The 10,998-nt window shown below is 32.5% G+C and overlaps 1 protein-coding gene across 1 annotated transcript; it reads left to right on the top strand.

Annotated features, from left to right (window-relative positions):
• Positions 1 to 2,442: 2,442 nt before the first annotated feature.
• Positions 2,443 to 10,360, top strand: LOC129952137 (uncharacterized). Its single transcript, XM_056064590.1, has 4 exons — positions 2,443 to 3,200; positions 9,384 to 9,653; positions 9,912 to 10,022; positions 10,157 to 10,360. Exons 1-4 carry the CDS (start codon positions 2,629 to 2,631, stop codon positions 10,347 to 10,349), a joined length of 1,146 nt encoding a protein of 381 aa, XP_055920565.1. The 5' UTR covers positions 2,443 to 2,628; the 3' UTR covers positions 10,350 to 10,360.
• The last annotated feature ends 638 nt before the right edge of the window (positions 10,361 to 10,998 follow it).

Below are 10,998 nucleotides of genomic sequence, written 5' to 3'. Positions count from 1 at the left end.
AACCTCAATATTGAAGAAATACACATCAAATTTCAAATCAAAATTTATTACTTAATTGTTGGATTTTAATAAAAATTAGGTAAATGTCGCTATTAATATTTTCTGTGAGATAAAATTAGTTTGAAGCCAATGTTTTTAATTTTTGAATAGGTATTTGAGTTAAAAGTACATTTTGACCAAGTTTTAGTATTGCTTTTTTTTTATATGTTGTACAAAAACTGTCAATTCGATTTTTCTTATAATTTCACTAGATGCCAAAAATGTTATTTTTCGTTGCTACAATTATTTTGAAGATAAAATTATGTTTTGTTGGTAAAAAATTCGAGGGGACGGATATTTTTTTTCCGTTTTTTTATTTATTTACGAAAAACGTTTAATTTTTAAAAATGTACTGGTTTGGTATCACGTTACAATGTATAATATAAAATTTAACTCAAGTCGCTAACGTCATTTTTGCACTTTTTTTTTAATTATTAACTTCCCATAGGAAGTTATTGTCCGTACGTCCGTGCGTATCGACTTCAAATAAATAAGGCAGAAAGATGCAGAAAGAAAATTGCGTGGGTGGTTGTTTTACCATAGCAGTTTGAAAAAAATGTGAAAATTTTGGTTAACCCTAAATATCTCACGAACAAAAAACGCTAGAGGCCTGAATTAAATTTTATATTATATATTGTAACGTGATATCAAAGAAGTATATTTTTTTGAAAAAAAAAACCATTTAAAAAAAAATTTGCCACCTCCAAAATTTTATGACTAGAATATGATTTCATCTCCAAAACAATTTTGTGCAACGAAGAATAATGTTTTTGACATCTGATAAAATTTTGAGAAAAATTGAATTGACAGTTTTTTTACAAAAAATAAAAACCTAAACAAAAATGTATAAAAGTTGGTAAAAATTGATTTTCGACTCAAATATCTTTTCAAAAATTTGAAATATTGGCTTCAAACTTATTTTATTTCACAGAAAATATTGTTTTCGATATACAGTAATTTTTATATAAGAATCCAGCAGTCCGTTTTTTCATAAAAAGTAAAATCAAAAATAGTACGCAAATTTGGTAAAAATTGAAACGAGTTACATATAGACAAACTTTTAAGCAAGACAAATCCACAGACGGGATGAAAATTTATCAGTGTGGGTCGCATTCCAGCCTCTTTTTTTTCTTTTTGCTATGGTAAAAAAAGCACCCACTCAACTTGTTTGAGAATCCTTTATGCATGATTCTTCATTATTATCTGAACTCAATATCTCCATTGGTTCTTGAGCTATGGAGGACGAAAAAAAGTTGCAGAACTTACGGAAGTACGTACTCACGGACGTACGTATACACACACGCACATACATCTCTCTAAAAATCGTTTATTTCGACTCTAGGGACCTTGGAATGTCAACATTTTCAATTCGACAAATCGGACCAATTACAATAACTTCCTATGGGAAGTTAATAACATTTGAACTTTCTCAAGAAATTTCTGATGTAAATAAAATAAATTCATTTTAATTATTTTTCTCTAAAAGAAAACTAAACAAAAAATGTTCCCACCATTATTAGCATGGTTTACAAACATCTGTCTTATTTGAAAATGATTCGAACAAAGTAGGTAAAACCTTAATTTTTCTAATTGGCAACCACAAAAAGTTTATTTATTCTAATGCTTATTTTTTATTGTTGTGTTTTATTTTTTTAATTTTCTTCATTCCCAATCAACCAATCAAAACACAACATTATACAAAATATAAATAATAAATTAGAACAAAAATGTCTTGCATTGTCTCCCTCGAACTTTCGCCGAGTTTGAATACATTCTTCTCTATCTTCTGTTTTTTTAATAATCTGGAAATTTATTATTTTATGTTGGAATTCTCGCTCATTTTTACTCCCACCACAATACATTCCACATGCAAAACATGTGGAACGAATTGTTTAGGAAGTCGTAAGAAGATGTCAGGTCGAGCGTTCGTTCTTCATGATAGTACGATACAAATATATATCTCTCTTTCTTGTCATTAAATCCGAGCAAGATGAAATGATGAAACGTCAAAACTATTCGCTTGAAATAAACTTCGTCAATTTTCATATCTTAATCTGAAGTTGCAAAATTGAATACATACATACGTCAATGGTTAGATGTCAAAAATCGATATACTGATCTTGTCTCACTATCTCCCTACAGTTTCTGCTTTAATTTAAATATTCAGTTCTAATTAATTTGTTTGCCATCTTGTCAGTTGTTGACATCTGCTGTATGGACATTCAGTCCATAGCATCACCATCATATGTTAATTATTAATATCAATATGTACATATAATAAATTTTGAACTCCTATCTTTGTATCTCCATTCAAGTTCTTTTGGTCCGGAAGCTTTACATTTAAAAAGTCTTATTTTAGAACCAACTAAAGATCATGTGATTGAGATTGCAAAGCCAAAGCACGTGAGTTGAACTGCGGGAATGACACTAAATTATAAACTCAAATAAAGATTCAAAGAACTAGATTCCAAAGCATATTTGAATAAATAAAAATAATTATGATTTGATCTTTGTCATGCGACATAATTTATGATTCTTTTTGTCCATTGTTATAGTTGAAGCCATTCTGTGCGGTGTGCGTGAACAAAAATGCAGTTGTTTATGGTTTTCTATCTCACTATTGCATTGCAAGTGACCTTAACCGTTTACGCATTTCGTGATTATCCTGCCAACTTTTTAAAACCATCAAAAATATATGAAAATTGTGAACCTATTAAAAGAAATACTCGAAGTACAATTTATGAAAAATCCTTAAACAATATTTTATCTCGGAAGAAACGAGGATTTGTATTTTTCAAAGGTGCCGTTGTAGTTTTGACACAAGTTCTGTCAAAAGCCATTATCGCCAGAACACCTCGGGGTGTTTTGCAATCAACTGAGGTGGATATGTTCTATGATGTGCCAATTTTAATTGACGGATGGAAAAAACCTTTGGAGGTATTTGCTAATCGAACAAAAGGCACAAAAAAGAAAAGTGATAAATTTGTTAATTATATTGAAAATGAAAACAATGAAAATATTGGTGTTATTAATGCAAGTTCAATTCCTTGGGATAAATATTATAAAATATCAAAAGGGCCAAATTTAGATCATTTTGTGTGGTATAATCAAAATAGTTGGAACAGAAATAACTATCATCCCAATCGGAAATATTTCTACAGGTGAGAAAACAAGATATACCATATAAATGAGAAGGAGCGAGAACAAATGCATGAATGTAAACATTTGTAAGTCAACTTCAAAACGTCTAAAGTGATCCCTGTCAAAGTTACTCAGTGTCAATAAATAATTATTCTCATTTTAACTCTGCTCGGATACGAACTGTCAGGTTGATTAGACTTTTCATTTATTTTAGTTGCTCCGATAGTCTTTAAAATATCTTTAATATTGAATGTTAATTCTACAGGGACTATTTTGACATTTGTAGTTAAGTTAAGACATGTTTTCAATAGATAAGTTTAATCAATTTATTTTTGATCAAAATTTGCCAAAACGAAAGTTTACCCAAAATAAATTAATTTACTTTTGGTTTTAGATCAAATCTGTGGATCTAGATTTTTCCGCAATTTTTGATCAAATTTGCATGGAAGAGCCAGTATTTTATATGGGATTAATAAATCTTTATTTGGTAATCTTATTAATTTTAAAATTATTGAATCTAAAATTATTTTTCATATGGTTAGCAACAACCTAAACTATTATATTATTCCTATTTATTTAAATTGCAGTGATTGGCTAAGCGATTTCGATGAACTTGTGGAATTTATAAATAATATTTCTCTTGACAATGTGTTAATCGACGGTGATTTAAATGCTAGGATTGGTGAATATCAAAATTCCTCCGCTAATATTTTACGAGTAGCACTGGCCGAGAGTAGATGTTCTAGAGATACAATTTATAACCATAACGGGCGGAGTTCAACAGAATTTTTTGAAGTTCTCGGTCTTTTCGTTTTAAATGGGTCTTCTAATAGTGATGCATGTGGCGAATTCATTTTTGTTAGCGGGCAGGGACAATCCGTGTTTGAATTTGCTGCGATTGCAGGGGACTGGCTGAACATTATCGATGACTTTGAAGTTGCACTTGTCAATTATTCGGCTCATTTTCCAATTGTTATTAAAATTGAGCTAACGGAGCCAAACCAGCTAGCTACACCTTCTAGTTTTAATAAGCTGAAGTGGTCAGAGAACAATGCTACACTCTATAGAAACCTAATCTCTCGGCACTTACTATCTCTGCTCCAACAATCCGCAGTCTCGTCTGAAGTGGTGAGTGAAAGTATAAAACGGGTTATAAATACTGCAGCCCCTTTTGCGTAAAAGAGTACACACAATTTTGAAGCTAAAAATTTATGGTTTGATAATGATTGCAGAAATCGCCGTAAACTTTCGTTTGTTTTCTTAAAACTGTTTAGAACGACGAATTCTCAATTTTTCAAAAACATCTATCTTCGCGTTAATAATGATTTCAAAAAAATGTGCTCAGTTAAGAATTTCACCTATTTCAAAAACGTGGCTAAGAAAAACTGCACAAACTCAAAGATACTTTGGGAGACAGTGCGTGAACTTGGTGGGCGCAATCAGGGAATGAGGTTCTCTTTAGAAGCTGAGACGTTAGCAGCTCATTTTAAAATTCTACTCTCAGCTGATGAAGACCTTCATTCCTTTGACTACTCGCTACCTGATACTAGAGTCAACGATCTGGAATTAGAATTCTCATTGCCCGAATTGGAATAGACGGTATACCAGTCGAGTTTTATAAAAACAGCAATATTGATTTCAAAAACTACCTCGTGTCCTTTTGTACAATGATGGATGTGTACCTATCAATTTTAACGAATCTGTAATTTTTGCCATTTTTAAAAAAAGGGGATGCTTACGCTGTGGAAACTTATAGAGGTATTTCAATTTTTAAATTCAATAAGAAAAACTTTTACTGCAATCCTATATGAGAGGCTCACGAAATGGATTGAGGATAACAGTCTTTTGAGCATTTTCAAGCCGGTCTCCGCCCAGGTTTTTCAACCATGTATCATATCTTTGCCATTTCAAGCATTGCTCAACAATTTATAGATAGGAAAAAGAAATTATACACTTGCTTTGTTGATTTTTAAGCTGCATTTGATAAAGTCAATAGACAAGCTTTAATTTACAAACTCTCTTTTATTGGTTTGTCACGAAAGTTTCTCCAAGTGTATGCAAGTTTTATTTCGTCAACAATTGCAAGGGTATGGGACGGTATCACATTTTCAAATCGATTTGAAACAACTTCAGGTGTTCCTCAAGGTTGTATCCTCAGCCCATTATTATTTGCCCTGTTCATAGATGATGTGTGCGATCTTCTTCCGGGTGGAGTTAATTTTGCTAACATTATAATCAAAGTCCTGTTGTACGCGAACGATCTAGTTATGCTTGCTGATAATCTTTTCACGCTACAAATGCGTCTAAGTTCATTTTGCGAGTCTTGGGGCTTCCAAATTAATACCCAAAAAACTAAGATTGTTGTATTTGAAAAGAGACAATCGAGAAGGCGAGTGGAAGAAACATGGTCTCTAAATATTGAGGTTATACAGGAGTTTAAATATTTGGGTGTCCTCTTGGCCTACAATTTAAGCTATCTAAAGCACTCTAAGGAGAGAAGCAACGAAGCTAAATTGGCACTTAACATAATGTGGCCAAAGTTTTTTTTCGAACCAAAATGTTGATTTAACGTCCAAGTACAAAGTGTTCAACGCGACAGTAAATGCATGCATGGCATATGGCGTTCAAGTCTTCGGATACACAAACTTCGAAGCTTTTGAAACTGTACAAAGGAACTTTTTTAAGAGGATATTTCGTTTGCCTAACTCACCACCCAACTACGCCATATATGTATTGTCAGGAATAGTCCCTATTGTTTTATATAAATATATTTCTTCATATCTTTAGCTACTTATTTATTTTTTATATTTTAACATTTTTGCTTTTCTATTATTTCTTTTATTTTTAAATCATATATGAAATGTCATCTCAGGCAGTATTGCCATGTCCTTACTCTTAAGTATAAAAAATTGTACGCTTTGTAATGAAAAAATAAAGAATTTATCTATCTATCTAGTACATAGGTTTTCCTGGTGGCTGATAAAAGAGATGAGTTTATGTCGTCTGTGACAGCTGTGATAACATTTATTTCACAACTGACAAGATAAGAGTATGATGATACCCATTTCTCAATTTGCTGTCCCTTTTTAACTATCAAGTTGGAAGATGGTGGAAGTAGATACAATAGTTATGAGACGCCAAAATAATTCACCTCAAAAAATTAAAATTAAATAAACTTCAGAAACGATTTGAATGTTTGAAGTGTTCTAGTGGATTTTAAACTAATTTTTAAATAGTTTTGACAGTTTATATTTAGGGGAAGTGGGGGCAAGACCGCATATGGGGGCAAGACCGTTTTTGTACTATATTGTATGAAAAAAAGTTTGAATGGCAACACTTTTTTAACAAAACATGTGTCTTTTGGTATGATCGATCATGTCTAACAGTATGAGATAGCTCGGTTGAGAAGACGAGAAGTTACGGCACTTTCTGTGATTTTTCGTCAGTTCGTTAGCGTTTGGCTGCAATGTAATGTTTATTATTATTAGTAAATTACTTAAAATTATTAACTTTTTCTCTTTAGTATTTAGAAAGTGCATTTTCAACATCATTTATTGTGAATAAAAAAGTCGAAAAGTAAAGAATTCAACCAAAAATTCAATAAGTTACGGTACGATCCGAATGGGGCAAAACCGCATATGGGCGGTCATGCCCCTATGCGGTCTTGCCCCCAATATTTTCAGTAGCTGACAGGTTTATATTTTCCTAATTTCTGTCTTTTTTTTAAATGTTTTTTAGTCTAATATGGTACGAAATTACATTCGGAAAACAACGCGGCAGTCTTGGCAAGAATCGGAAATGAAACCTGCACTTGATGCGGTTCTTAAAAATGAGATGGGGTTTAAAAAAGCTTGTCAGACCTTTAATGTTCCTAAGAGCACTCTAAGGGACAGATATAAGAAAGTTGTCGACAAATCTATCACAATTGAAAACTGCACAAAAAAGTGCTCTCTTGGAACAATTAAAACCGTGTTTACAAAATAGCAAGAAAATGAATTATCTGAATATATAATTCAGCTCGAAAGCCGTTTGTTCCCCATAACTATCAAGGATTTGCGTGAACTTGCATTCTAACTAGCAGAAAGAAATAACATACAAAACGATTTTGACAAAGAAACTGGGATGACTGGATATAAGTGGGTGCAAAATTTTTTGAAGAGAAATCCTAAAATTAGCCTTCGTAAGCCGGAAGGAACCTCTGGAGCTAGAGCCATGGGTTTCAATCGAGTATCTGTCGCAAAGTTTTTTGAGCTGTTGACAGAATTAATGGATAAATACCACTTCACACCTGGTCGTATTTATAACACGTCGACGAAACGGGCATATCAACGGTTCCCAAAAAAGTATCAAAAGTATTGGCTAAGAAATGAAAACCCCAGGTAAGTTCCTTTTTCTTTTCTTAGCGTCAATACTTTATCTTTAATTTCAATCATAAAGTTGGAACTCTTACTGCTGCAGAACGTGGCAAAACAATAACAATTAAAATCTGCGTGAGTGCTTCTGGACAGTTTATACCGCCTTTGTTCGTTTTTCCTCGAGTCAGAGCGCATAGACATGTAAACATACTTGAGAAAGCTCCACCATGTTCAATTGCTGTCTATCATCCCAGTGGTTGGATGCAGACAGATTTGTTTTTAACTTGGTTTGACCATTTTTAAAACATTCGAATCCAACAAAGGATAACCCGGTTTTACTATTACTAGACCGGCATTCAACACATACCAAAAACCTGGAATTAATAAACAAGGCTCGAGAGAAAAATGTTGTTGTTCTATGCTTTCCACCCCATTGTTCGCATCGAATGCAACCACTAGACGTTGCGTTTATGGCACCATTAAGTCAATATTATTCGTCATAATTCAAATAAAACAAGAAGCGAACAAATTCACCATCAATGGTTACTGAGTATCAAATTCCTGAACTATTTGGCGTCGCTTACATGAAATCTGCCATCATTCAGACAGCAGTTAACGCATTTAAGAAGACTTTAAATAGTGACGTGTATGAAGACTGGATGTTTGAACCAGCAGAAACCACAAACAGGCCTTTCACAGAAGTCGCTGAAGAACTTGTCACAAATTAAACATTACAAGATGTTTTTGAAGCACCCCTTGAAAGGGCACGTTCAATTGAACCACCTGCAACAACAATGATTTCCACGCAGGAAAACTTTGTTAACACAGACTTCGTCGATGCTCTAGCTGCCTTAGACAACACTCCATCAATGTCAGGAACTAGAGCCTTCATTTTATCTTCTCCAAAGGAGCTTGTTAAGTTACCTTCTGGAAAGAGAACTTGTTCTCAGAGAAAGACAAGGCGGGGAAAAACGGCAATTTTGACAAGTTCACCATATAAAGCTGAGCTGGAAGCTCTAGTTGCTAACAAAGATAAAAAAGCAAATCACCATAAAAACCACAAAAAAAGTAAAGCAACAGGCTTCAAGGAATGTTGCTGATAGTGAGGATGAGGATATTGGTGCTGCAGATTGTAGTTGCATCTTCTGTCTGGAGCTTTTTTCCAAATCGAACCCAACTGATGGCTGGATAAAATGTACCATGTGTTCTGTCTGGGCTCATGAAGCTTGCGCTGGAGTTAGAGAAGATGAAGATGTCATATTTGTATGTGACTTTTGCAAATAATAATTTGCATTTTGAGGGTCAAAACGGTCTTGCCCCAAAAAAAATTGGTAGGGCGATTTGACGATGTTTTTTTAAAACTTTATTTTTTTTTTTTTGAATAAGTTTTTATTTATTATAATAATCAAAGTTGCTAGATGAAATGTAAGACTTAGTGAATAAAGACTTTATTTTCCTTAAAAGATGTTTTATAACAGTTCTTGAGGCAGTAAAGCACTAAATGTGCGGTCTTGCCCCCACTTCCCCTATACGACTTCTTTAAGTTTTCTCAGTCAAATTGACAGAACTGAAGAGTAAATTATAAATGGAGTACTCGCAGTCGATGTTTAAGAAATGAATTCATAAAAAATCTGTTTTGACAGCAAAAAGGAGCAACTTTTACACCCGACAAATTTTGTTTATATTTCTGATGATAGAGAAATCTCCCAGATCTCAAAAACATAAACTGACCAAAGGATCAAATTTTGAAGACTGACAGATTATATTATAATATTTTATTTATTTAGATCTATCAAAAAATAGTTCTCCTTTTAAATATCTATTTTTCTTTTTTTTTTTTCTTTCTAGAAAATCTTTTTATAAGAGTCCTACACATAACTACTATTATAATCCATACAACAATCACAGGAGAAATTACAATCAATTTTCGAAACAGCATACAAACAAAATGCATCAGAAATGGAATCAATATCCTCTAAAAAATAACATTAGCATCAAAAGTCCTCAAACTCCAAAAACACAGCATTTCAAAAATAATGTAAATTCGGTATGGCACGAACACCGAGAGTATCGGGAACGTAGGGGAATATTTGAACATATTGAAGGATTTGGAAAAAAGTAATTATTACATGACAAAATGTCATCATCAAAGATCGTTGATTTAAATAAGGTTCAAGCCCAGTTTAAGCTATAAATTATTAACCCTAAACCATGGTTGAATTAAAATTGATCCATGTTCTAAAAAGTAGTTGTCAAAAGTGTTTAAACGCCGAAAATGTAAAGTTATAATGTGACAGATATGATGACATGTTTGATGACATTTTGAAATGTGGTATATGGTACCTTTAAAGCTACAATAACAATTCTTTTTTAAAGGCTGGGAATAAGTTTGAGAAGTTGCATTTTGCGTGCCATTTGCGAGATTAAAACGGAGCTACTACCAGAAGGAGAATCGCTCATAAATGATGTTGCACGAATAATTTTTACGTAAGTCATATTAGACCCTTAAAATATCTGTGATTGTATGTGCTATTTAGTGCAAAGTCCTGTCAAGTTCATAAACAAATATAATTGATAGTCAAAGGCTTGTTTTTTTAAAATGTATTATTTTTTTATTTTAGTATTCCAACAAACCATGACAGCAAAAGCGATGACTTCGTTCAAATGGCTCTTGAAGATGGTGTGGATTGTGTTAGACGGTTTATGGTTTCGTGTCCACACAGCCCAATGAAGTATTTTTTTAATAATTTTAGAGCAAGAAATCTTCCACCGATGAGTGAAGAAGAAATGATAAATAATGTAATTTATGCTTAATTTAAAACTAGAAAATTTTAGACTGAATAAATTTGTACTTTTTTTAAAAAATATTATTTTTAGTTTATAGATTTAATTTATTGTAGTTTAAGATTTTCAGAAATCATCGAAAGGAGAGAATACAATTCTTTCAAAAATGATAAAGTTTCGAAAAAAATGATAGCACAACATACAAAACATTTCAGTTTTAGGAAAGTACAACAGCTGAGGAAGGTTTAAGCCACATTAAAGACTTGAAAGTTAAGCAAGTTTCTAAAACATTCCTCATTGCTCTGGTTCGCTTTTCAATTAAGGCAACTTTATTAGAAAGTTGACTGGAAAGTTATTCCAAAAAATCTACCTAACTATCAAATCAATACATTGATGTTAAAATGACAGCTGATCATGTGTTTTTTATTTAAGTAAAAGCTGAACTTTACAATTTTATAATGTTTTGTGGCAGTAAAGAAATATTTGTATATATATATCCAAATATTTCTTTACCGAACGAAATACAAGTCGTGATGGAATTATAACTTGCCTAGGGAGAGTTTCGTATACAACATTGTTTTTGGAAGTTTTTGCACGATCAAATGAATGCAATGGCGGATCCGGAGGGGGTGGTCGTAGGGGTCATGAAACGTTTAAAATTTTTGTAACTAAAGTAATG

The sequence above is a fragment of the Eupeodes corollae genome, chromosome 3, assembly GCF_945859685.1.
Source record: "Eupeodes corollae chromosome 3, idEupCoro1.1, whole genome shotgun sequence".
Lineage (NCBI taxonomy): Eukaryota > Metazoa > Arthropoda > Insecta > Diptera > Syrphidae > Eupeodes > Eupeodes corollae.
The sequence above is the reverse complement of the archived record's forward strand: the minus strand, read 5'-3'. Positions and strand labels throughout refer to the sequence as shown.